Below are 26,972 nucleotides of genomic sequence, written 5' to 3'. Positions count from 1 at the left end.
TTCAAGCATAAACTAGAGCTAAGCAAATAGAGCAAATGAACAGAAGTGTTGAGTAAGGATATACCACTAAATAGTTTTTTGTTACAACATTTTCAAAGAGAAAACCAAGAATTCAAGTAGAAGTAACCTGCATTCGAAAGGAAGGTTAAAGAACCTTGTTCTGCAGATGAAAATGTAAGGAATATATTTCCAAAGTTAATTTAAAGTGGGATTTGATCCAAAATATGTTTTCAGTATTTTTGGCTCAATGTTGTCTCTCACATTTGAAACAAAGCTGCAGTACCAAGTATTGTACAGAAGACCTTGATTCAAATTTATGGAAATCATGGAAATATATAGTATTTAAATTAAGAGCAGTGATTAATGATGAAGGAATAGATGGAGCCAGTAAGTTTATACTTAGTATGACAAATTATTTCTTCCTCATGTTTGGATTCTTAATTTCCATAAACCAAGCAAAGGAAGTAATCCTGTGGTCCTCATTCCTGTAATTCTCTAGAAACAGAAAATTTGGACTCAGATTACTGACATCTCAGAAGTATAAAGAGAATTAAACATCAATGTTTGGCCTTGGTCCATCATTAACCATGAAGTAGTAAGTTTTAATTAACTAAGCAGTCAGCATTTCCCAGAAGTAAATACTGCTTCTTTTTTTGTCACCATTGTAATAGGAATTTATAGGGGGGAAATGGGATAATGTTTATCTTCAAGTTATTGACTCAGAGATAAGTAGCCAGCCTTCAGCATTTTTAGATCTCTTGCTGATGTAAAATTAGTGTTTCCCCCCAACAAAGATGTACCATTTTAGCATGTGAGGAGGAAGGAGGAGGAAGATCATCATCAAAACTAGGTTCTAATGCCACGATTCTGGTTTGTTTGATCTTCAAAGGTGGTAATGCTCAATTTAGAGCTCACTCATCTGTGGATTTCATGATACTGCCTTATTTTAAAAGCACAGTCTGTTATTTATCCTCAGGGCTACAAGTGAACAGGTCTCAGAAGGCTCTCATAAGGACATCTTTTCCAGAGAAATGGTTGAACCCGTAGGCAATCAGTATGTTGTGGCCAGGCCAGTATATTCAGAACTCTCTTTTGATGAAGAACATGAGAAAGTGCATAGATATCATAAAACTTTTCTGGATCACCTCAGATTATGCATTAGGTAAGATACGTTCTTTTGTAATCATTGATATTATAAAGAAGCAAATAATTTTGTGCAATGTGTTCCTCATTATTTTTTTGTCACGTAGGATGCTTCTCTGGTAATTTCTTACAAAGATTATCAGTTCCATTGTTTCCTAGTAGAAACAAAGAAAGGAAGGAAGGAAGGAAGGAAGGAAGGAAGGAAGGAAGGAAGGAAGGAAGGAAGGAAAGAAAGAAAGAAAGAAAGAAAGAAAGAAAGAAAAAAGAAAGAAAGAAAGAAAGAAAGAAAGAAAGAAAGAAAGAAAGAAAGAAAGAAAGAAAGAAAGAAAGAAAGAAAGAAAGAAAGAAAGAAAGAAAGAAAGAAAGAAAGAAAGAGGTCTACTGCCAGTTACTCAAATTTATCCTGGTCTCATAATGCTCCCTGTGAACTATCTGCATCCACAGGGCATAGCCAACCCACCTGAAGAGACCAACTTCCAAGTTTATTTTGTGATGTGGGTTTGTCTTATAAAAAGGTGTGAGGCAACCTGTTTTGGAGTTTCCACTCTCTTGTGCTTCATAGCAATCTCTAAAACAATTTAATGACCATCTTTGGGTCATGCTCAAACAGGGAATTATGGAACTACACCTGACATCTGCCCAGCTGCTGAAAAGCTCATTTTCTGTGACAAATTGTTAAAACCCCAATCTAAAAATTTTTCTGGAAACATTATAAAATTGGGGTGTTTTTCAAATAGAGTTAAGCAAGCATGGTAAAATGGGTGTGTATTTTCTTTAAATTGTTGGCTCTATTCCATTTTCAAATTACATTTAAATGTTATTAATATCTATTTTAATATATTAAGTTCAAGAAATAAACACAGAACTCAGCAAAACATATCAGAGGTGTCACCCCATTTGTAGAATATTCTCACTCATCTCCTATTCTTTGATATATTCAACTGCAAACTTCATTCATAACTGCTTCTCCTCCTGTTCCCACAGAACAGAATGTGACAGTAATCAGACTTTGAACAAAATTGTGCTTTTTAAAAATGATATGCATGTTACCAAGGCACAGAAAATGGTAATGAGGTTATAAGCATGCCTACTCAGTCTGCCGTGTCTAGGTGCCAAAATGGGGCAGAAATGCTTTTAGTAAATTAATAAAGTAATAATAATAATGTGCCATCAAGTCAGTTGGACTTATAGTGACCCTTTCCAGAACAGTTGGGCAAATTCAAGCCTCTTGTTCTATTTCCTTATCATAAACAGTTCATATGCTCCAGATGGGTTTCTTTAATTATTCTAAGCCACCTTGCAAGTTTTTGATGTGAAGAAAGTTTTAAATAATAATAAACCAGCGGGACCTGCTGCCTGCAATAAAATAGCCTCTCCTCAGCTTTTTCTGTGCTCTGAAATAGACACTCCGTATGCTTAGTCCACACAGAGCTCTTTCATACTTTTCCTATAAAGTCTCTTTCAAAAAATTTCTGCAAACTTTGAGGTTCTCCCAATCATGCTGATACCCCCATTTCTTTCCAGTTTTTGCTACAATTTTGTTGACATTCCACATGATGCCCATCTGCTATGAAAGGAAGTAATAAGCCAATAAATGAAACAATTATCTATTAGACTTTGCCTGTACAAATCAAAATTTGCACGTTACCTCAACTGACATTCCTGATGAAAAATCAATAAAGGTAGTCTTTAGCAGTAATATACATCTAAATGAAATATCTTTTTTTTATCATGTAGGTATTTATTATTCCTTCATTAGATACCACCAGAAGTAACAATACTTCAATTGTTGCCTGATTCATTGTAAATATTAAAAAGGTCTCATAATTAAATTGTTGTCTTTTCAGCTGCACGCCACAAAAAGCCAAGAAAATTGCTTTTAATTTTTTCCCCATTATTTCTTGGCTGCCTGCATATCACTTTAAGGACTGGATTCTCAGTGACATTGTCTCAGGGATTAGCACAGGACTGGTAGCTGTTTTGCAAGGTAGGCATTTTACATTTTAAAAATCTGGCAAATTACATAGCATGTAAGAGGTTCTCATATGCTGGTATATAATGTATTATCTAATGTGACACATACATTGTCTTCCCCCTTAATTTCAGGCTTAGCCTTTGCTTTGCTGGTAAATATCTCTCCAGGCTATGGACTGTATTCAGCCTTTTTTCCAGTGGTTATATATTTCTTTTTCGGTACTTCCAGACATATATCAGTTGGTAAGTTGAATAGCATGCCAACATTCTCCTTATCTCTGGTATCTCCTTCAGGATTTTGATTAACCTTACACTGGCATCTGCCAAATGATTGCAAATCAAGAGCTTCGAACTGGGGTGCTACAACTGTGGGGATTTTCATCCTCATCATCTTAAAACAACAATCCCGATATAATCAGTGATAAATCAGATTCTTTGTGGAGGACAAATGCTCTGCCTAGCACAATCCTAAATCATGTGGATTTAAGTTTGTGGGTTTACCAGAGTTTAGACACGTTATTTCCACTTTTTCTTCTTCTTTTTCTTTTTGTACAGCCATTTCTAAAGCCCCAAGCCAGCATGGCCACTGGGGTGGGGTGAGAGTTCAAGGAATAGTAGTTCCAAAAAAATGAGTTCTAGTACACATCTGTATATATCATTCAGTCAAGGCTGATTTGGCTAAGGGCCCGTTCATGTATGCCTCTGACATGCAGTATATATGTGGGGCATGCAGAAATGAATCTCAAGCTGATGCACGTCCTGACCCTGCACCTAAAACCTGCAGAGTTTACATGCACACACATCTATGCCAGTTGGTCCTTTTCGTGTGATTGTAACAACAGCAAAAATGTGCAACCAGATTACTTGAGCAAGCCTTGCTTACTCAGTGTTCTGTATGGGAGAAGGAAAGGCAGGCAAACCTGAAGCGCCTTCCCACACATTCACCATAGGGCTGTTGTGAACAGATCTTAATTCAACTGACCTTTGTAAAAATACTCTGAAAGTTTCTTTTCTTTGCCAAGCCTGTGTTTTTAGCTCACAGATAAAAGAGAACGGAGAAACAGGGCCTGTAGCAAAATGGTTTGGTGAAGAGTTTTCCCATGCTTGGTTGGCTAGTTGAAACCCTGCTCTGTTTCAGGATACTCCAGTCCATTATCCTGTTTCATAGCCTTCACCTCTTCCCACAGTTAACCAGTATTTAAAGGCCACTGGTCATGCTCAGCTTGGTGGGGCACCCAATGGCTGTACTTCTGAAGACCCCTGGAAAGTGCCAATACTGCCCTCGGGTGTAGGGCTGACGCCATTTTGGCTGGGCTAGAACTGGCAGTTGAAGAACTGAGGTCACTGCACAGGTTGCACACCTCAGAATAAAGAACCTTACAGGATTTGAATGCTTGAAGAACACCTTAATGAGAGGGCCAGCAAGGGAGGGGGACAATCTTTATCTTCTCTCACTGTCCCAGTTAAAGATGAATGATTCAAGTTTCTTCTGTTGACAAAACCTCCTCAGCTGAGCAGTAATGATTCCTTATTCAACGCTAATGTCACACAGGTCCCTTTCCTGTCCTGAGCTTAATGGTGGGAGAAGCAGTTTTAAGGATAGTCCCAGATCAACCTGTGAACAACAGCACGCTGACAAACAGCTCCTTGATAGATCAACAAAGAGTGGTGGTGGCGGCATCTGTGACTGTGCTTGCTGGCATCATTCAGGTAGGTGTTGATTTCCAAAGTGTCTATAATCAGGGCTGGGGAATGAGTGGTTTTCCAGATATCACTGGATTGCCACTCCCGTCTGTCCTAGCCAGCATGGGAAATGTTTTGGACTTCAACTAGCCCGGAGGTTCTGATTAGTATGGTCAAAGATCAGAGATTGTCAGAGTTGTAACCCCAAACTTCTGAAAAGCCAGAATTTCCTATTCATACTGTGAAGATTAGTGAATGGGCAAGTTAAATGTTCTCCTAGCCAACTATCTGTTTTCATGTCAAGGCAGTTGTTTAAATTCTTCTACTATGCTCCCATAGTACCTAAATGCTGCTAATGCATATCACTGCCGCTGTACATCCAATGTCAGAGACAACGACATTTATCAACATATTAGATAATGAGGATTGAAATATTACTGCTTTCATGTGCAATGCAATGCAGGAAAATGGTTTTGCCCTCCTAGTTGTGGGTAACATGAAATAGACTGTGAAGGTTTCTGTGATTATTAACTGGCCGAAATCCAGTTCGTTTTTACTCCGTGCACACTGATCCTTTCCACCCACAATTCCCCTTTTCCACCATTTTTTCATTATTCACCACCCCATCATACAAGCAGCAAGCTCTATTGATTTGAACTGGGGCAGTCTCCACCTTGTACAGCTGCAGGCTGGAGACAGCATGTTCTGTGGGGAGGCTTTACATTAGAGCAAAGGTTTCTAACCTTGGGTCCCCAGATGTTCTTGGACTACAATCCCCAGAAGTTTTCGCCGCTAGCTGTGCTGGTCAGGATTTCTGGGAGTTGTAGTCCAAGAACATCAGGAGACCCAAGGTCGGGAAGCACTGCACTAGAGGAATCCCAGCAGGAATCAGCCCAATATAGGAGACCAGCACAGTTGCCTTTTCTTTGCTCTTCTGTTCCCCTGTCAAGATTCTCATTCACTAAAGATTGGCAGTAAGTAAGGCCATCTGCTTGTTGTGTCAATAGCTAAGGAGAGTTATTGGGGGGGGGGGCTTCATCTTATCATCTCCCCCAACCTGCATGGATACAGCAGGCAGCAACCACAGGGAAATACTTTTTGTTCCCACCCTCACATTCAAAATACCATCCCTCCTGAAAAATGGCAGGCACTAATCTTAAAGCTGCTGCCTGTGAAAAATTTTCCTATTTAGCCAAGCATTTCCTGGTTTTCATACCCAGCCAAATGAGGATCCAGGGTATTTACTGGGGGAAATTGTGCATAATTTCAGTTGCCGCTGTCATGAATTCTGCATAATGACTTGGAATACATACATACATATATATGTATATAATTTGTTTATTTGCATTTCAGCTGCTGTTGGGTATTTTACGGATTGGTTTTGTAGTTATTTATTTATCTCAGTCGTTAATAAGTGGATTCACCACAGCTGCAGCTATCCATGTAGTAATGTCCCAGCTGAAATTCATTTTTCAACTTCCAATTCCTGGATATAATACACCACTGGGAATTATATGGGTAAGTTTTTGAAGCCTGAAAAAACGTGATGACTCCTTAAGGCATCTCCATCTCTCTCTGGTTATTGTGTGGTGCTAACAGAGATGAGCTGGGCTGGATTGCTCAGTGGTTTAGACATTTGGCTCTGGAGCCAGAAGTTGGGAGTTCAATTCCCCAGTGGGCCTCCTATGAGTACAGCCAGCCTGTACGGTCTTGGACAAGCTGTAGAGTAGCAGATCTTCCCCCAGAAGAAGGGAATGGAAAACCACTTATGTGTATTCTCTACCTGGAAAATCCTGAGAAAAGGGTTGTCATAAGTCAGAACTGACTTGATTGCACATAATTATTATTATTAACAGAGATGAGGAAAATAACTTTTTTGAGATTATGACTCCTGGTATAAAATATCTTTTCCCATCTTTGGATATTTGAAAAATCACCCCAAGTGCTCTTTGCAATTTATGCTTATTGTTTCTCTGCATCTCACAGTAGGTTCCAATTTTTTTTTACCTTCCTTACCCAGTCTTTTTCATATATTTATTCATTATACCCGCCACCTTTATTCCAAGGACAAGTATACTTTCTCCAAGCCTTGCAGGTCCAGAAAGCTTAAATGAAGGAAGAGAACAGAACTAGTAGAGGATCGCCTAATGAGCTTCCCAGATGATTCAGGATTTGAATGTAGGGTTTCTACCATAGCGCTAAGCAGGCACCTTTACCGCTGCTTCTTACCAGCTCTTGTCCTTATGTGGATAAAAAGCCACTACCGTTATTCCTTGAATACTACTCAAAATTAGATGTGGAGATGCTATGTATATGGTGATAGCAACAATCTTTGCAACATCTTGTAAGAGTCCTCATTCATTCTTTTGTTGTGTAACAGATCCTTAGAGATTTATTTGGGCAGATCAGGGACACAAATATTGCAGACCTCGTCACCTCGCTCATCATCTTAATAATTGTATTTGCGGTCAAGGAACTTAATGAGCGTTACAAAGCAAAGCTTCCAGCACCTATCCCCATTGAACTCATTGTGGTAAGTATTTTTCCATTCCTTTATTAAAATCACACTCACACACAATTTGGTCTAGCCACGGGCACAATGTGGTGTTTTCCACTTTGAGCAAAAACAAGTCTGTAATACATAAAAATAACAATGTGTAATCATAACTTTTGGTGCTTCTTCATGGGAAACTGTATCAAATTATCTTATCAGGAAGTCCAGCTCATCTAGAACGAGATTATACTGGAGCTAACAAGGAAGGCTCTAAAACATTTGTGTGTCTATTATTGACAAGATCCCTTCCAAAAATAGTCTTCAGCTGTTCTTACTGGGCTAGACTACTTTCCCAGAGCATGGAAAATTAGCTTTTTAAAAAAACCCTACAGCTCCCGGAATCTCCATACACATGCTGGTTGCAGGTTTGGAGAGTTGTAGTCCAAAACGAAAATTTCCAATTCTTGATCTTTTCTCATTTCAATACCAAGCTATCTGGGAGAAAATTACATTGGGTGGATTTGCCAGTTTATGGGCATTTGCTGGTGGCTTAAATATTAATAGCTAATATTTCATGTTACAAAGATAAATCTGATGAAATTTATAAAAGAAATATTTATTTATAAAATAAATAGGATAAATAAATGATTGAATATATATGATATGTCAACTACTGACAAGTGAGTGAAGGCTAATGGAGAAACAATCCACTGAAATTTTACAAACATTACTGTGTTTCCTTCCAGACAGTCATAGCAGCTGGCTTATCCTATGGCCTCAATTTCAAAGAAAAATTCAATGTAGCCATCATTGGAAACCTGGAGAAAGGGTAAATAAATATATCCTACTTATAAAAGTCAGTGGCATAATTTATGATATAATTCCTCTGTATATTCTTGCCACCTCTTCTTGATGTCTTCTGCTTCTGTGAGGTCCCTTCAATTTTTGTCCTTTCTCATGTCCACCTTTGCACAAAAGGTTCCTTTAATATCTGCAATTTTCTTGAACAGATCTCTGGTTTTTCCCTTTCTATTATTTTCCTCTATATCTTTACACTGTTCATTTAAGAAGGCCCTCTTGTCTCTCCTTGCTATTCTTTGGAAGTCAGCATTCAAGTTTCTGTAACTTTCCCTATCTCCCTTGCATTTTGTTTCCCTTCTTTTCTCTGCTATTTATAAGGCCTCGTTGGACAGTCACTTTGCTTTTTTGCATTTTGTTCTCTTTGGGATGGTTTTTGTTGCTGCCTCCTGTACAAGGTTACGATCCTCCATCCATAGTTCTTCAAGCACTCTGTCCACCAAATCTAGTTCCTTAAATCTGTTCTGCACTTCCACTGTGTATTCATAAGGGATTTGGTTCAGATTATACCTGACTAGCCCCATGGTTTTTCCTACTTTCTTCAGTTTAAGCTTGAGCTTTGCTATAAGAAGCTGTTGATCAGAGCCACAATCAGCTCCAGGTCTTGTTTTTGCTGACTGTATAGAGCCTCTCCATCTTTGGCTGCGGAGAACATAATCAATCTGATTTTGGTATTGCCCATCTGGTGATGTCCATGTATAGAGTCGCCTCTTGTGTCGTTGAAAAAGAGTGCTTGTGATGACCAGCTTGTTCTCCTGACAAAACTCTATTAGCTTTTGCTTTGCTTCATTTTTGAACTCCAAGGCCAAACTTCCCTGTTGTTCCTTTTATCTCTTGACTCCCTACTTTAGCATTCCAATCCCCTAGAATGAGAAGAACATCTTTCTTTGGTGTCAGTTCTAGAAGGTGTTGTAAGTCTTCATAGAATTGGTCACTTTCAGTCTCCTCAGCATTGGTGGTTGGTGCATAAACTTGGATTACTGTGATGTTGAAAGGTCTGCCTTGGATTCGTATTGAAATCATTCTATCATTTTTGAGATTGTATCCCAGTACAGCTTTTCTCACTCTTTTGTTGACTATGAGGGCTATTCCATTTCTTCTATGGGATTCTTGCCCACAATAGTAGATATGGTAATCATCTGAATTGAATTCGCCCATTCCCGTCCACTATTTTTCTTTGCAGCATCAAACTTTCCTTTCACTTTCAGGCATGTCCACAGCTGAGCATCCTTTCAGCCTTGGCCCAACCACTTTGTTAGCTCTGGAGCTATTTGTACTTGTCCTCCGCTCTTCCTCAGTAGCTTGTTGGACCCCTACAAACATGTAGCTAATATGAGCAAATGTACATAAGAGTCCAGTTGCTGGACTCATATGTACATTGGTACTGCCACAACAGCCCTTGAATGTTCATGAAGTGGAGAAGAGTGAAAGCTGAGCCTGGGAGAGGTGTGCTGCCAAGCATGACTGCTGTAATAGTATGTTCGCAACATATTGTTTACGGAGGGACTCTCCATCATTCACCAAAATAACAAAGTGGCAGAAGAGGGTTTTTCTTGAGGTTAAATAACAAAGAAAACCCACTCCGCCATTATCATAATGTTCAATTAATTTCACAACTTTTGACTTGTATTCTGTCTTACACTGCTGACACATGTGCCTTTTCCTGCCATAATTAATTTTTTTTCATAACCCCTAAATGTTCTGGTTCATGCCTCTGAGGGTATGTGGACCCCAAGTCGGAAATCATTGTTACAGACAATGACAGGATATATTAATCTTACTGGACACCACCACAAACAACCACACTAGGAATGTATGTGCTCCCTCATGATAAACGTATGTGCTACTATCCTCCACCACCACTTTTACATGAGGAGGCAAACAATTGTATACCCCACTGGCTGCTGAAAGCAAGGCCACCTCCTCCAAAACAGCTCAGCCACCATTAAATGCAGGTGTAAAGCCACTGTCTAGATCAGTGGTTCTTAACCTTTGTTACTCAGATGCTTTTGAACTGCAACTCCCAGAAACCCGTCAGGACAGCTGGTGGTGAAGGCTTCTGGGAGTTGCAGTCCAAAACTCCTGAGTAACCCAAGGTTAAGAACCAGTGGTCTAGATGAGTCTTCAATGATATGTAAAATTTATCTCTACCCTCTAGAATTACACATTCCAGTCAGGTACACCACTGTTTAAATCCAAGATGCCAGTGAAAAAAGTGTATTCATGAACTTCTGCTGGATTAACCAGTTGTGCAAGAGGCAGCATATGCATGTGCTAGTGTACTGCCCTGCATTACTGTCCACAGTGCATTTCCTGCACTGTCCCTACATTCAAGAGAATTCATGAGTGCGTACATGTATTCATTAGTTAGAAAAAAAATGTTGCCTTGGGACCTCCCCCTTGGACATAGACTAGGATGAGGTTTTGCTAGAGTCATGATCCTTGCACCAGTGGAATGACTCTCTTAGATATAGCCACTGTACCTTCTACTTACCTCATATGTAAAAAAAAATACAAAAGTAGAAAGTTACTGTTTTCCTAGCATGCAGAGAAAATTGCATAATCACCCCCTGCTTTAAAAAACTATTTTCACTTTCTTTTTCAGATTTCAGGCTCCTGCTGCACCTGATGTGAACGTTCTCCAAAGCTGTTTGGGTGACGGTTTCTCCATCGCAATTGTTGGCTTTGCAGTAGCCTTTTCTGTGGCTAAAGTGTACTCCATCAAGCATGATTACCCCATAGATGCCAACCAGGTGAGCAATCAATACATACACTGATGCCACTGCTAAGCAAATTTCCAGTGGAAATATGTAAACTTATTGTTCTGGTGGGTCACTAAAAGAGAAAAAGAACCCAAATCTTCTTGATTTTTAAAGGAATTAACTGCCTTTGGAGTGGGCAACATCTTTGGTGGTATATTCAAAGGATTTGCTGCCAGCACATCTCTGTCAAGGTCTGGGGTTCAGGAGAGCACAGGAGGCAAAACACAGGTATTTCACAGCTTGCTGATCTGGTTATCAATTAAATTTGCAATGAATGCATCCTAGGACACATACTGTCAACTGATGTTTTTCATGCAGGTTGCTGGATTACTCTCAGCCATCGTTGTGATGATTGTCATCTTGGCCATTGGTTTTCTCTTGGAGCCGCTTCAGAAGGTACCCTTTTACAATCAATCTTGTTCAACAAGAAATGGAACCTGACATTGATGGGAAGGAGCATTATTTTCAGCAGAAAGCAATGCTAACATTGCCAAGTATTTTCCAGACAAAGCCAGTCTCATAATGTATGGCTGTGATATTCTATATGGAATGGCTGTCCCTTTAGCAAGGAGTGAGGAATGTATGGCTTTCCAGATGGCACCTACGTATAATTCTCCTCAGCCTGGTGCAGCAGAGACAGTGGGGAAGAAGTACAGTAGAAGTCCAACAAATTCCAGCCGGTCATCCAACAGCGTTTAGAGCACCACAAGATGCCCTCCCCTGCTTTAGAAAGTGATGTCAAGTATGACAACATTGCAGGCTCTTGAGAGTTGTGGATCAAGAGACTGGATTCATCCTTTCCATCTGGAATCTCTGAATAGTTCCATTGTCCTGCAGTCTAAAACTAAAGTGACAATCTGGCAAAGGATGACCATTAACATAAATATCAGGATTAACCTGAAGCTACATCTTTGTAAAAACCAGCAGGAAGAACACATTAATGGATGTGAACAGACATAATTGCTGAAGTCCTGCATAACTCCAAAATTGTAACTTTCAGCAGTTAATTGCTAAAATGCTAAAATTTAAGAAGCTAGTGTTTGTTTTTCTTGTCACGTGGCAGTTGCATGATTTGCCGCAATACAGTAGTGGCAAAAAAACCTGCCAGTTACTTAACTGGGGGCAATTTGTTCTGAAATTTATGCAAGTGGAGTTACATGAGTGTCAGCATGTCATAGGATTCCTGTCATTTATTCAGAACTGACATTATGCTTGCTGTGTTCTGTGGAATGAAATAACTCACAGCAAGAGAATAATCATCAATCATAATCTTAGAACAACAGAGCTAGTAGGGTCCCCATGGACCATCGAGTCCAGCCCCTGTCAAGGAGGCATGGCAGGGAATCAAACTCCTAACCACAAGGTTTGATATTCAGAAATGGTTCAGGACATTTGATGCCTATGGCAGAAAATCAAAACAAAATCATGTCCATGTCTGAAAATAATAATAATTATACAGATAAGTAAACGTGGGTTTCAACAAAATGGTTAATGAATATACAACACAGATACACACACCATATGTTACATAAACCTATTACAATGGAAAAATAAGATTAGTGATGTTGGCTAGGGAATTTTCCATGTTATAGTACAAAAGAAAAAAACATTTCCAATTTGTTTATGAATAGCAAGATTGGACTGTGTTATGGTCTATATTAAGAAAGTACAAGAAGAGCAGAAGCAGCCTTTTCTTGATGTCTCTGTTTCTGTTATTTAAGTATTATTTATTTCTGCCTGAGTTTCAAGATTTAATATGTTTTTTAATTATTATTTTTGCCTTACTTACAGTCAGTCCTTGCAGCTTTGGCTCTTGGTAATTTAAAGGGGATGCTGATGCAGTTCAAAGAGATAGGAATTTTATGGAAAAAGGACAGATATGACTGTGTAAGTAAATAACAAAGAAAAAAAACTCCCTATAATGCCACTTCATTTGCAGTTGGTCTAAAAGAAATACAAACACTGTACCTTTATTGTTTCTGGCCATAGGCCTTTACAAAAGCAGACTTACATAAAAACAATTAAAATAAAAGGATGCCCCAGGGGTCAATAAACCCATTCTGGGGATGATGGCATAGCATATAATCAAAGTCAGTGTATTCAACTGACAACCTTAACAAATTGAAACCTCAACTTAGCTGCCAGAGCAAATTGTGCAACAGAGTACGTCATATACAGCTGTGTATCAGCGAGTAGTCTTACTATTATTTCCATTGAAGTACCGTTGGGATACAGCTGAATAATGGGAGACAAAAATCTTTCTCTGGGATTTTCATAGAGAGGACAGAGTAATAAGTAGTGAGTTAGGTCCTCAATCTGATTGCAGCCACAGAGACATTTCTGCTACTCTGCTTGGCTTCCTTTATACTCCCCTTCAAGATATGCTGTGGTCATCTGCCCAAGTCTAAGTTGGGTGAATGCTCTGCAGATCTGAGGAAAAGTCAGTGGCTCTAAGTAACTTGGTTTTGTGTGATTCAACTGAAGTTGGGGTTGTTGTTGTTTAGTCATGTCTGACTCTTTGTGACCCTATGGACCAGAGCACGCCAGGCCCTCTTGTCTTCCACTGCCTCCCAGAGTTCAGTCAGATCCATGTTGGTCACTTCGGTGACACTGTCCAACCATCTCATCCTTTGTCATCCCCTTCTCCTCTTGCTTTCACACTTTCCCAACATCAGGGTCTTTTCCAGGGAGTCTTCTCTTCTCATGAGATGGCCAAAGTATTGGAGCCTCAGCTTCAGGATCTGTCTTTCCAGTGAGCACTCAGGATTGATTTCCTTTACAATGGATAGGTTTGTTCTCCTTGCAGTCCAGGGGACTCTCAAGAGTCTCCTCCAGCACCACAATTCAAAAGCATCAATTCTTTGGCGGTCAGCTTTCTTTATGGTCCAGCTCTCACTTCCACACATCACTACAGAAAAAACCATAGCTTTGACTATTCGGACTTTTGTCGGCAAGGTGATGTCTCTGCTTTTTAAGATGCTGTCGAGATTTGTCATTGCTTTCCCTCCAAGAAGAAGTCATCTTTTAATTTCAGGGCTGCTGTTACCATCTGCAGTGATCATGGAGCCCAGGAAAGTAACATCTGTCACTGCCTCCATATACAGTGGTGCCTCGCACAACGAGCGCACCGTAGAGCGATGAATTCGCTCTATGGTGACACTCTTGCGATCGCTAAAGCGATCGCACAACGATGGCCCCTATGGGCAAAAATCGCAGAGAGAAGGTCGGTAAGCTGCTCGCAACCATTTCGGGGCTTCCGGCAGCGTTTTCGCGCGCTCCCCTTGCTTACCAAGGGCGCGAAAACGCTGCGCCCCGGCCCCTTTCGGCTGTTCCGGCGGCCATTTTTTACCCGCCGAACAGCTGATGGCAGCCATTTTGGCACCCTCGTTCTGCGAGGGGAGGGTGCGAAAATGGCTGCCGCCTATGGAGGAACTTCGCTGAATGGTGAGTTTGAAAGCCATAGGAACGCATTGAACAAAGTTCAATGCGTTTCTATGGCTTTTTCCCTCCCGCACAGCGATGTTTCCCACAGCGAAGGTTAATCCGGAACGGATTAACCTCGCTGTGCGGGGCACCACTGTATTCCTCTTCTATTTGCCAGGAGGTGATGGGACCAGTGGCCATGATCTAAGGTTTTTTGATGTTGAGCTTCAGACCATTTTTGGTGCTCTCCTCTTTCACCTTCATTAAGAGGTTCTTTAATTCCTATTCACTTTCTGCATTCAGAGTGGCATCATCTGCATATCTGGTGTTGTTGATATTTCTTCCAGCAACCTTGATTCCGGCTTGGGATTCGTCCAGTTCAGCCTTTTGCATGATGTATTCTGCATATTAGTTAAATAAGCAGGGGGACAATATACAGCCTTGTCGTACACCTTTCAGAATTTTGAACCAATCAGTGTTTCCATATCCAGTTCTAACTGTTGCTTCCTGTCCCACATACAGTATAGGTTTCTCAGGAGATAGATAAGGTGGTCAGGCACTCCCATTTCTTTAAGAACTTGCAATAGTTTGCTGTGGTCCACACAGTCAAAGGCGTAGTCAATGAAGCAGAAGTAGATTTTTTTTGGAACTCTCTGGCTTTCTCCATAATCGAGCACATGTTGGCAATTTGGTCTGTAGTTCCTCTGTCCCTTCGAAATCCAGCTTGTACTTCTGGGAGTTCTTGGTCCACATATTACCTACCTTGTAGGAATTTGAGCATAACCTTGCTAGCGTGTGAAATGAGTGCAATTGTATGGTAGTTGGAGTATTATTTGGCATTGCCCTTCTTTGGGATTGGGATGTAGACTATCTTTTCTAATCCTCTGGCCACTGCTGCGTTTTCCAGACTTGTTGGCAAGTTGAGTGTAGCACCTTAACAGCCTCATATTTTAAGATTTTAAATAGTTCAACTAGAATGCCATCACCTCCACTGGCCTTGTTGTTAGACAAGCTTTCTAAGGCCCACTTGACTTCACTCCCCAAGATGTCTGGCTCAAGCAACCACACTATCTGGGTTGTCCGGGACATCCATATCTTTCTAGTATAATTCCTCTGTGTATTCTTGCCACCTCTTCTTGATGTCTTCTGCTTCTGTGAGGTCCCTCCCATTTTTGTCCTTTATCATGTCCACCTTTGCACAAAAGGTTCCTTTAATATCTGCAATTTTCTTGAACAGATCTCTGGTTTTACCCTCTCTATTATTTTCCTCTATTTCGTTGCACTGTTCATTTAAGAAGGCCCTCTTGTCTCTCCTTGCTATTCTTTGGAAGTCTGCATTCAGTTTTCTGTAACTTCCCCTATCTCCCTTGCATTTTGTTTCTCTTCTCTTCTTTGCTATTTGTAAGGCCTCTTTGGAGAGCCACTTTGCTTTCTTGCATTTCCTTCTCTTTGGGGTGGTTTTTGTTGCTGCCTCCTGTACAATGTTACGAGCCTCCATCCATAGTTCTTCAGGCACTCTGTCCACCAAATTTAGTTTCTTAAATCTGTTCTTCACTTCCACTGTGTATTCATAAGGGATGTGGTTTAGATTATACCTGACTAGCCCAGTGGTTTTTCCTACTTTCTTCAATTTAAACTTGAATTTTGCTATAAGAAGCTATTGATCAGAGCCACAATCAGCTCCATGTCTTGTTTTTGCTGACTGTATAGAGCTTCTCCATCTTTGGCTGCAGAGAATAGAATCAATCTGATTTCAGTATTGCCCGTCTGGTGATGTCCACTCTTGTGTTGTTGGAAAAGAGTGTTTGTGATGAGCAGCTTGTTCTCTTGACAAAACTCTATTAGCCTTTGCCTTGCTTCGTTTTGAACTCCAAGGCCAAACTTACCTGTTGTTTCTTTTATCTCTTGACTCCCCACTTTAGCATTCCAGTCCCCTATAATGAGAAGAACATCCTTCTTTAGTGTCAGTTCTAGAAGGTGTTGTAAGTCTTCATAGAATTGGTCACTTTCTGCCTCTTCATCATTGGTGGTTGGTGCATAAACTTGGATTACTGTAATGTTGAACGGTCTGCCTTGGATTCACATTGAAAACATTCTATCATTTTTGAGATTGTATCCCAGTACAGCTTTTCTCACTCTTTTGTTGACTATGAGGGCTACTCCATTTCTTGTATCGGCTTCTTGCCCACAATAGTAGATATGATAATTGTCTGAACTGAATTCATCCATTCCCGTCCACTTTTATTCGCTGACGCCCAGGATGTCAATGTTTATTCTTGCAATCTCCTGTTTGACTACATCCAGCTTCCCAAGGTTCATAGATCTTACATTCCAGGTTCCTATGTAGTATTTTTCTTTGCAGCATCAGACTTTCCTTTCACTTCCAGGCGCGTCCACAGCTGAGCGTCCTTTTGGCTTTGTCCCAACCACATCATTAGCTCTGGAGCTACTTGTACTTGTCCTCCGCTCTTCCTCAGTAGCATGTTGGACGCCTTCCGACCTGAGGGGCCCATATTCCGACATCATATCTTTTAGCCTTTTGTTTCTGTTCATGGGGTTTTCTTGGCAAAGATAGTGGAGTGGCTTGCCAGTTCCTGCTCCAGGTGGATTGTGTTTAGTCAGAACTCTCCACTATGACCTGTCCATCTTGGGTATCCCTGCACAGCGTAGCCCATATCTTCTCTGAATTATTCAAGCCCCTTCGCCATGAGAAGGCAGCAATCCGTGAGGGGGGAAGTTGGGCGTACCAGATGGAAAAACAGGACCTGACAATAACAGCCCTGTCCTGACTGGCATCAAAGTCAAGAATCCAGTTTCTAAGGTCCCAGGGGCCTAGACTGAAGAATTTTTCCAGTGGGAGGTCTTAGGCTTTATGTTTTTGGTAGCACTGTTGTGCCCATCCACCAAACTGTAGTTCTAGCCAGGAGCACTTTGTCAAGGAAAGGTCCTCTTGATCACTGGTTCTTAACCTTGGGTTACTCAGGAGTTTTGGACTGCAACTCCCAGAAGCCTTCACCACCAACTATGCTGGCTGAGGTTTCTGGGAGCTGCAATTCAAAAACATCCGAGTAACAAAGGTTAAGAACCACTGCTCTAGATTGTTCAATCTGTGCCAGTATCTAAAATAGGCCAGGTCAGTTTTAGCAGCAATTGAGGAAAGGCCTGACTCAGCTCTAAAAGAAATGGAAAATATGTTTGTTTTTAAAACGATTCCTTCCCATTGGAACCACTGCCTGTTCTAAGTCTGCCTGGCACACATACAAGACAATGGGAGGATTTGCAGTCTTTGACTGCTTTGTCAGTGTTTGCTCTTTTTCATTTGTTTGTTCAGATAATTGTTGTGCACATCTTCAGCGCAAGCTTACACAGCTGCACTTTTTCAGAGCACTCACAGTTGTGCGATTCTCTAAAACTCCCACAGTAGACATTTAAGGAGATATTTAAGGCATATCCATCTGCCCCCATTTCCCAGAGACACCTCAACAAATCACATCCCCAGAGCCTGAGGGTTTGAACACAAAGGATAAGTAGGTAACTGAGAGTTAAGAAAAGTTACCTGCGGGGTATGCTGGCTCTACTGGCCATAGAATCATAGAATAGTTGAGTTGGAAGGGGCCTATATGCATGCTGGCTGAGGGATTCTTAGTCCAAAAAAACAACTTTTCCAGTAGTAAAGATGCAGAGTAACTTATTTAAAGAGGAGGGAGTGCATCCTAAAAGGGGGCAACCAGTGATGAGCACAATACCATATCATGTTGCCTAACAATCCTTTGCATCTCTCATTGTTGTTATTGTTGTTGTTAATTTGATTTATATACTGCCCATCTAGCAGCCAGGGCCACTCTGGGCAGTTCACAACAGATAAACAACAGAATAACAAAATGATACATATACAGAATAATAATAATAATAATACAATTCAAGCATAAATCAATTATCATAAAGTGCAGTAGAAATGAATGCAATACAATAAATTACAATTAAAAGCATAAAATATAAAAGACAAGAAGCATAAAATATAAAAGACAAGCATGGCGGTGTGATGGATGATATTTTAGCAAACACTGTTGCATCATTAAAATAAAACTCTTTAAAATAACCATGTACCCCACCCACTCCTGACTGGGTTAGGGTGGAGGTGGCAGAATCTGTAACAGTGACTTCCATAAGCTCAGGAATTAAAGTGCAAAGCAGACTTTATTGTGAGGGCAGCAAGACAGGGTTTACCTCATCCTCCCCTCGTCCATTCTGGGGCTCAGTTCCCTTCACTAGCTCAGGGGTCTGTCTTTCCCTCTGACAGACCTTGGTTCATACTGACAACTGTCCACAGTCTCACAGTTCAATATCAATGGCTGATTCCCTCCAAGGACAGCTTATACTGGTGGACTGCTGTGGTGTTACAGGCCCACCCAAGCCTTCCTGAAAATGCCACTGCCTCTGTTTTTGATGTGTGCTCTGCTTTTGTATCATGGTTGGGTCATCAGTGGAGCACAGCCCACCAATGATCCAATGATGCCAGTTACCTGGTCAAGACTGGCTTGGAAACCAGGCCTCATCCCTCTCCATACAAGAGCCTCAAGTCCATCAATTCCTCATTGAAAACCTCAGGGTTTTCAATGAGGGCATAGTGGACCTGTTCATCAAGCAGAGCTTCCTCTTGTTCTCTACAGCACACACACACCCCCCCAGTGATTTCTTCCTACCTCCTCCTTGGTCTCCTCTGAGTTCCTGGAATCCTCCCACCTCCATAGTTTCCCTTCCAGCTTTATCCCCAACACCTGGCTGCAGAGATCTGTCCGTGCCCCTGCATCCAGATAGTCCTCATCAGCCGGTTTCCCCTCCTGGCCCTGAGCTGGCCAACTGGCCTCGGAACTTGCCTGAGGCCCAAAAAGAGGCAGCTCAGGGGGTATGGTTTGAGAACAGATGGCCTACCAAGAACACCAAAGATGACCCCCCCACACACACACACATGTGCTCTCTCTCTCTCGCTCTCTCTCTCATATGGAGGAATACTGCCGGACACAATGAACACAAAAATATTGAATTAGACCAACTGGCCATCTGTCCTGCAAAAGGAATGTCCTATGCTTTTTTTCAGCTCTAACTCAAATAACTCCTAAGTCCCAGGCTAAAATTATATATTGCTCTAAGTTTTTATCTCTGTAACAAATCATGTTTTCCAAGTAAATATATTGTATGTATCATTCCAACTAATTTAATCATGGTCTTGGCACCTCAACACAATCTTCTGCACCTTTTTCCATGATGTGCTGCTGATGCAGAAAGGCAAGATTGTCTTGGCCCAGTCCTAATTCCTACTTTACATCATTGTTGAATATATTCATATCTGAATGTTTGAATTCCCCCTCCCCCTCTCCTTTTCAGCTTATCTGGGTTGTGACCTTCCTGGCTGCTCTTTTACTGGGGCTGGATATTGGGCTAGCAGTTGGACTGGGATTTGAACTCTTGACTGTCATATTTCGTGCACAATTGTAAGTAAATATTTACACCGTTGAAACTTAAAGAATGATGATTGCACATCCTATAAGAAATATTCAGTAGCATCATTTTGAGATTTGTTTTTCCTCAAGACTAGATAGAGAAACTATGGGCTAAAGGCCTCAACAAATTAGCCTAATTCACAGAGGTTGTTAACTCTCAAGAAAATGCTTGCAAACATTCATGGAATTCATAATACTCTTAAATAAACAATAATGGGACTGCATTTTAGATTAGATGTTGCCTTGAAAGAGCATCTTTGCCATTAAAGAAGGCCCACAAATATTTTAAAGAAATAAATTACAGGATATATGTATCAGTTCATCTCAGTGGCATTATAATGATAAAAGCAAAACTTGATTCTGTCCTTCAGACCATAACTTTTTATCACTCAGTGACAGATAGCTGAACATGTCACTTGTGTCTGTTAGAAAATATTGCGTGAGAGAATGTGAGGCAATCACTGGTGGTCCAAGGCATTCTGCTGCCTGAAGCAAATTACAGGAATGACCACACAAAATATACAGTTTCATATAAATGAAATGAATTCAGCAGTAAGAACAACAGTCTGAGAAGAGAACACCTGAGAATGCCCATGGACAGCTACTTGCAGCATCCACCATTTTAATACATCTCCCTGCTTTCCTCTCTAGCATCTACTCTCGGAGACAGCTGCCTCACTTTGTCTAACAGTAGGGCCAGCCTTACAGACAATATGAAAACTGTGTCTCTTCACTAGTTAGCTGTTATGTCCATTTCATCCATGCTATTCCTCCCGCAGTAGGGCATCATATTATAATCATATGGATGTGCAATGATACTATGAGGTACTCTCAAGATGCTATACATGTAAGATTCCACTGTAAAATAAAATCATGTTGCTTGGCATAAAAATTTGCACTGGAGCAGGCCTTTTGAATCAATGGGGATTTAGTGAACCAACTTCTCTGTAAGTTCCATTGATTCAAATGGGCCTACTCTAACTGACTTACTATTCTAAAGTGGGGACATGTCTACACTGGCCCTTTGGGAACAAGCTGGTGTGGTCTAAATGGTTCCTTGAAGTCAGGGGGAGTAGTAGTATGCCATTGGGCACAATCCTAAAATCCAAATGCTTATCAACCTCAAGGGAGCCTCTAGCTCCTTCTGCTGTCCATTAAACATTTTCCCTGCTCCTCTCTAGGGGAGAGGGTGGTTAAATATTTACAGCTCTTCACTTACCAGAATTGCCTGCAGCAATCAAACTGAATAGTACAGTTTTAAAATGTTTATTTAAAAGTGCTACTCAAGTAGTGTGTCATCGAAGCTACCAACATGAATTTGACCAAACTCCGGGAGGCAGTGAGTCATGAGTTCAGCCAAAAAAGATCTGGCATCTGAGGGGTTAATTTCAGCAGAGGAAAATAGCACAGACAGCTGAATCACCACCAGATTCTCCTCCCCCAGTAGCCAGAGTGAGGAACAAGCTTCAGCAAAGACGCATGACATGAAGATCTGAAGCTCGGATGAATGCTTTCAGGTCAACCAGTCTTGAGTTTTCACAGGATGGAAGGCTTCTAGGAGTTTGATGGTTGCTGCTCCTATATAATTTGTACCTAGAATGCTTGGAAATCTGTGGAAGCAACAAGTTCATTTTCGGGTCTGTGTCCACACTCCTGCTATCTTGAACTTTGTTTACTTGACTCTTGGACCCTGACTTCTGACTACGGTTCATGTTGTGGCTTTGACAATTTGGCATCTGTTTTGTATTTCCTGGACTTCTGACTTTGGACTGACTTATTGGACCTTTGCCTACTGTATTCCCTGGAAACATGACAAAGTGGAAGATGACTTAATGACTAAACAACAACAAACTCAAGTAGTCAGTGACTTCTATTTATTCTAGCACGTTTTTCCCCACCTCAATATCTTGCATCCCAATATACTTTGTTTTCTGATTGGTCATGACTAGAATGTAAGCATGGACTTAATTTGCAAGTCTGGTTCCTGAGGCACACATCTGTAAGAAAATTCCATTGTCAGACAAAGTAATAGCTGGCAAATGCAATACTCTTGATACCTAGTTTGAACCTAAGTTGATAATGTAGAAATTGTCTTAGAGGCATATCCTTGTCAAATGGCAGTAGATTCCACTTATTTGTGTTATTTAACCCATTTGATTTTTCCCATTTATTCTGCAGTCCAAAATGCACACTTTTGGCTAATATTGGAAGAAAAGACATCTACAGAAACAGAAAAGATTACACAGATGTAAGAATCTTAATTAAACTAACTAATCATTTCAAGGTGATTATGACAGAATGTGTTGAACTAAGAAGCGTGTTTTATTACCTAGATCTATGAACCAGAAGGAGTCAAAATTTTCAGATGCCCATCACCAATCTTCTTTGCTAATATTGACTTCTTCAAGGAGAAACTGACTGCAGCTGTAAGTATTTTACTGAGGATAATTCCTTAACAAAAAACATATAATTTTAAATTGTATGCTATGAGACAGTAAGATTCTTGTCTGAATCTTCTGAATGTTTCAGGCTTTCCATACGAGCCCACCTCACTTCCAGTGATTTTTAAAAAAATCATTTTTGTGTTTATAGCTAAATAACAGAACCAGTGAACTAGTACAGACTGGCCTGCCTGCTGTTGATCAAGCAATCTACAAAAACATAAGCCTATCATGGCATGGGATTATTTTTACTATGAAACTATGCCTCAACATTCTTTTGGTCAAGCACCTTTTGTCAAGGATAGATGGTAATCTCTCTCATCTGAGAGTGAAATGTGCTCATATAACTTTCTGTACAAGATTTCTTTACAACTCTTACAATTCAGGACACAGTGGTTGGTAGATATGAAATTCTATGGAGCATTGGAAGAAACTGGATTGAATTCAGATAAAATTAGTCTCATCAATGGAACAAACTATGACTGACTCAAAAGATCAGACCTAGACAGTGTTACAACACATTCATATCAGTATGAAATGTTAATCTGTGGTTACTGTTCTCTTACAACTGGCCAAGATCCAACAGTACTTCTACATCCAGCACTATTAGAATTGAGAATATATATATTTCCCTCCCTTCTCCCATGGCACCAAACCTACATCAAAGCCGTCCTCTGGAACAGGAGCTGCTTTCTAGAGTATACAGAGGGCTGCTTCAGGGTGCGAGATTAACTAATTTTGGAGTGAACAGTAGAATTCACGGTTGATGTATTCTGGCCACTACGTCCCAGAAATAGTGAATTTTTAAATACTGTATTGGTATTTTCTACTTTAGTATGAGATGCAGAACATGGGGCTGGCATGACAAAGTATATGTCATATTGACCAGAACATTTTGATATTCAAGAATGTAATTCGAAGTAGGCCATCCAATTCCTTTACTTAAAAAAGAAACAGAGTCATCTTCATCTTCGAACTGCAGAGCTGGAAGGCTCCTTATGGTTCATCGAGTCCAGCCCCTGTCAAGGAGACATAGTGGGGAATTGAACTCCCAACCTCTGGTTCTGCAGCCGGATATGTAAACTGCTGAGCTATCCAGCAGTTGAGTAGTGTGGTTCATCAGCAAAATCTAAAGTCAGGGTCACTACTACTTTATTGAACCATTAAAATAAAGGTGACTCCTATAACATGAAAGTTCCCTTTTGTAAATGGCATTTTACTGATCTGGTAAAAGTAACACCCAACCTTGATTCTGGATTCCCTTCACTTCTGCATACAGTGATTCCTTGCAAGACGAATGCCTTGCACAACAAAAAACTCGCAAGGCGAAATCGATTTTTTTGTGATTCACAAGACAAATTTTTCTATGGCCGTGCTTCGCAAGACGAATAGGAATGTATTAATTAAATTTCAATACATTCCTATGGGAAACCGCACTTCGCAAGATGAAATTTTCGCAATATGAAACGACTCGTGGAATGAATTATTTTCATCTTGCGAGGCATCACTGTATTATGCTAAAATAAAAGGCACTTGTGACTGCTTCCAGTGATCCAAGGAACCTTATGAAATCAAAGCAGTGTTTATTATCCTGGGCAATTTCACCTAATCCATTTGCTTTGCAAAATGTACAGTACCTGATTGGTCCCTGGGGGGTTGGATATTTTCTCTGCCACCCAAACAATGTGAGTCCTGGGTTGAATTGTCACCATTTCAATCTTCTCCCTTCTCAGAGCAGAATGTTGAGCTTACAAGGCATTGGTACCTCCCATTAGCAAATAGGATCCAAGTGGCCATGCAGCTCTGGAATCACAGCACACTGAAAGTGAAAAAGAATAAACCTTAGAGACAGCAAGCTAATATTCACTGAAAAAGAAAGTGTTATAATCTTAGTTGGGTTTATTTGTGTGGCAGTGAGAAAACTATATGCCCATTTAAGATTGTTGTACATATTGTAGAGATTGTATCGGGAAAATTTCGTTCGCTTATTTATTTATTTTATTTATTTATTCAATTTTTACCCCGCCCCTCTAGACAACGTCTACTCGGGGTGGCTTACATAAGTTAAAACACATTAAAACAGCATACAGTATAACATATATAATACAAGATGGCAAAAATCAAGAAACAAGAGGGGGAAAAAAAGAGAAAGAAAAAATTACTTAGTTGACTGGGGGAAGGCCTGTTTGAATAACCAGGTTTTTAGTTGAGTTTTGAAAATACCCAGCGAGGGTGCCAGCCGAATTTCAGTGGGGAGTGTGTTCCACAGATGAGGGGTGACCGCCGAGAAGGCCCGGTTTCTTGTTATCTCCTTCTGGGCCTCCCTCGGCGTCAGTCCCCTCAGCCGCCCCTGCTGGCTATGTCGGGTGACTCGGGTAGACCTTAGAAAAACTGCTAAAAAACCTGGGTGTTTATTTAGGAGGAGGAGGGGTATACAATGAAATCTATAATTAGAATTTTTTTTTATTAAAAAAATCAGGATCTGCATTACCTACTTGAAAATATATTTAGAGTGTACCAACATGATGATAAACTAGCTTCTGTTTAACTAGTTTTTTAAAAAAACTCCAATGTTTTAGGTTGGTTTTAAGCCACTGAGAGTGCTACGCAAGCGCAACAAGGCTTTGAGGAAAATCAGAAGGATGCTGAAAAAAGGAGAGCTTCAGGTGACACCTGTAAGTGCCCTCAGATAATTGAGCAACGGGGTGGAAACCTGTCATGTAATTTTGAAGTTCCCTGTTCCTGTCAGTGGGCTTTTACTGGGAATGAATTTGAGAGGTCCAAATGGGTGTTTATCAATATCATTGTTTAGCAAAGTGGAAGACTGAAAAAGAGGGGTTACCATTTTCTCTCACAAAGGTAACAGTTACAGCCTAAGTGGAATCGCAACAACACCCACAATGTATTTTGGTTCCAGGCTGTCTCTGGAAGGCAGATGCCCCAAAATCCTCACTCACCCCAGATAATATTACAGACACTTTACCACAAAAAGTAAAAAGCTTACCTTGAAAAGTAAAATGGATATTCTGAGGCATCTTTTCCAGAATAATCAGCATTCTGAGTGTTTTCTTTCTTTCATACAGAAAGGTTTTCTTTGCACTGTTAATGCTGCAAACGAGTCAGATGAAGAGCTAGACAACAACCACATTGAAGAACTGGATCAGCCAATGGATACCAAAGGCTTGCCAATTCAGATAGACTGGAACTCTGACCTGCCTCTTAATATCACTGTCCCAAGGGTTGACATACATAGTCTTATTCTCGATTTCGCTGCAGTTTCGTTTCTTGATGTGTCTGCACTGAGAGTCCTTAGAGAGGTAATTGCCTTCCATACAATGGCCAACCAATGGTTGGAGAAGCAGTACAATGTTTGTCTGTCCTATTATATTTCTGACTTAATCTCTTTCCATGTAGGCTACATGGTCCCATCTTAGTATTAGGACCTAGCATTTCCTCATGTTTATTGAGGAAATGCTGACATAAGGGGAAATGTGTTGCTACTATTATTATATTAATGTTATGTTGATAGTAGTTTCACAAGTTAGGTTAATGGGAAGACTGGTACTCAAAAGCAGTGGTTCTTAACCTTTGTTACTCAGGTGTTTTTGAACTGCAACTCCCAGAAACCCCAGCCAGCAGAGCTGATGGTGAAGGCTTCTGGGAGTTGCAGTCCAAAAACATCTGAGTAACAAAGGTTAAGAACAAGTGCTCAAAAGCACTGCCGCTAATATTAAGCATATGGGAGCCAAGGGGACTACAACAGCATCAGCACTATTCTAAGGGTCTCTTCCAATGAGAAATGCTATTAATCCTGCTTTCAGTTGACCATGTACATGGAATGGTATCATGTCTATTTTGCCATTGTATTCTGCAACAGGAAACCACAGCTGGCAAAAGACCTCTAGCCAAATATACCATCATATAGCCCACAACATGAATTCCCTGTGATCCTTATATGGTTGCCTAATGTACACAGTCTCCATTTTGTGTATGTGAAGCAGCCTGCACTGTTTCCTTGTTCTTCTCCAGTGGTGATCTCAACACATGTTCCAACAAAAACACCTTCACGCAAGCCATGACCGAGTCATTTGCAAGATCCAGTTCTCACGGTTATCATCCTATAAGACAATACCATTGGTTTTTGGGCTCTACTCTCCTGTATAAATTGGTAGTTACAGGGGACAACACAGTGAATATGGTTACAATAAGCAACAATATTTATTGTAGGGGAACACTTCTCCCCAAAGTTGCTAAGCTGTTGGCTGATTCTTCAGTGTAGAGAAAACTCTACTGGATGATGTCATAGCTGCTTCTGAGAGGAGGAGGTACCACCGTTCCTCTTTATCATAGGTGATAGAGAGCTTGCATAGAGCCTTTTCTTACGCCATTTATAATGGCATGATGTAACCATTGTCCTATCTGAACTCTGTAATCTATCTGCATACTGTCCACTATCTGTGAGCTTGTAAGGTTAATAAAAGCACAGTCCTCCTGGAGGGCAGGGCAGAATTCATTGGGAACCCATTCGGTGTTATTCTGCCTCTTCTAATAGCCGCTCACCAGGAGCACTGCTGGCAGACATTCCTGTGTGTGTGTGGCTGACTTCTTTAACCTCTATTTCTAAGAGACTCTTTGCTATCCTAATTATTTGGTGATCACCACAAAGCCCATCAGCCTGCTAAGTTTGTGACTC

The 26,972-nt window shown here is 40.6% G+C and overlaps 2 protein-coding genes across 14 annotated transcripts in view; one reads left to right on the top strand and one right to left on the bottom strand.

Annotated features, from left to right (window-relative positions):
• LOC110070649 (active breakpoint cluster region-related protein) overlaps window positions 1-26,972 on the bottom strand; it is a 79,840-nt gene that overhangs the window by 5,308 nt on the left and 47,560 nt on the right. For 7 of the 13 annotated variants that reach the window (XM_078394363.1, XM_078394362.1, XM_078394361.1 and 4 more), the window contains 2 exons: window positions 25,284-25,387; window positions 23,917-24,098 (listed from right to left, as the gene is read on the bottom strand). In XM_078394363.1, coding sequence (XP_078250489.1) covers window positions 25,329-25,387 — 59 coding nt within the window. In that variant the 3' untranslated portion in view covers window positions 23,917-24,098; window positions 25,284-25,328. Of the gene's footprint in view, window positions 1-688; window positions 21,640-22,167; window positions 22,290-23,916; window positions 24,099-25,283; window positions 25,411-26,972 lie in introns of those variants that run through there. The other 6 variants (XM_078394359.1, XM_078394365.1, XM_078394356.1 and 3 more) reach the window with 5 other exon arrangements.
• SLC26A3 (solute carrier family 26 member 3) overlaps window positions 1,027-26,972 on the top strand; it is a 29,115-nt gene continuing 3,169 nt past the window's right edge. Inside the window, exons 1-16 of the mRNA XM_073000652.2 lie at window positions 1,027-1,162; window positions 2,991-3,130; window positions 3,250-3,360; window positions 4,670-4,827; window positions 6,154-6,318; window positions 7,181-7,333; window positions 8,041-8,123; window positions 10,758-10,905; window positions 11,029-11,142; window positions 11,233-11,310; window positions 12,706-12,801; window positions 19,723-19,829; window positions 22,017-22,086; window positions 22,172-22,264; window positions 24,859-24,954; window positions 25,363-25,596. Of these exons, the coding sequence (XP_072856753.2) occupies window positions 1,032-1,162; window positions 2,991-3,130; window positions 3,250-3,360; window positions 4,670-4,827; window positions 6,154-6,318; window positions 7,181-7,333; window positions 8,041-8,123; window positions 10,758-10,905; window positions 11,029-11,142; window positions 11,233-11,310; window positions 12,706-12,801; window positions 19,723-19,829; window positions 22,017-22,086; window positions 22,172-22,264; window positions 24,859-24,954; window positions 25,363-25,596 (1,977 nt within the window). The 5' untranslated portion in view covers window positions 1,027-1,031. The remainder of the gene's footprint in view (window positions 1,163-2,990; window positions 3,131-3,249; window positions 3,361-4,669; window positions 4,828-6,153; window positions 6,319-7,180; window positions 7,334-8,040; window positions 8,124-10,757; window positions 10,906-11,028; window positions 11,143-11,232; window positions 11,311-12,705; window positions 12,802-19,722; window positions 19,830-22,016; window positions 22,087-22,171; window positions 22,265-24,858; window positions 24,955-25,362; window positions 25,597-26,972) is intronic.

This window comes from Pogona vitticeps, chromosome 5, assembly GCF_051106095.1.
Source record: "Pogona vitticeps strain Pit_001003342236 chromosome 5, PviZW2.1, whole genome shotgun sequence".
NCBI classification, from domain to species: Eukaryota; Metazoa; Chordata; class Lepidosauria; order Squamata; family Agamidae; genus Pogona; species Pogona vitticeps.
Note: the sequence above shows the minus strand (reverse complement) of the source record. Positions and strands in the feature narration are given on the sequence as shown.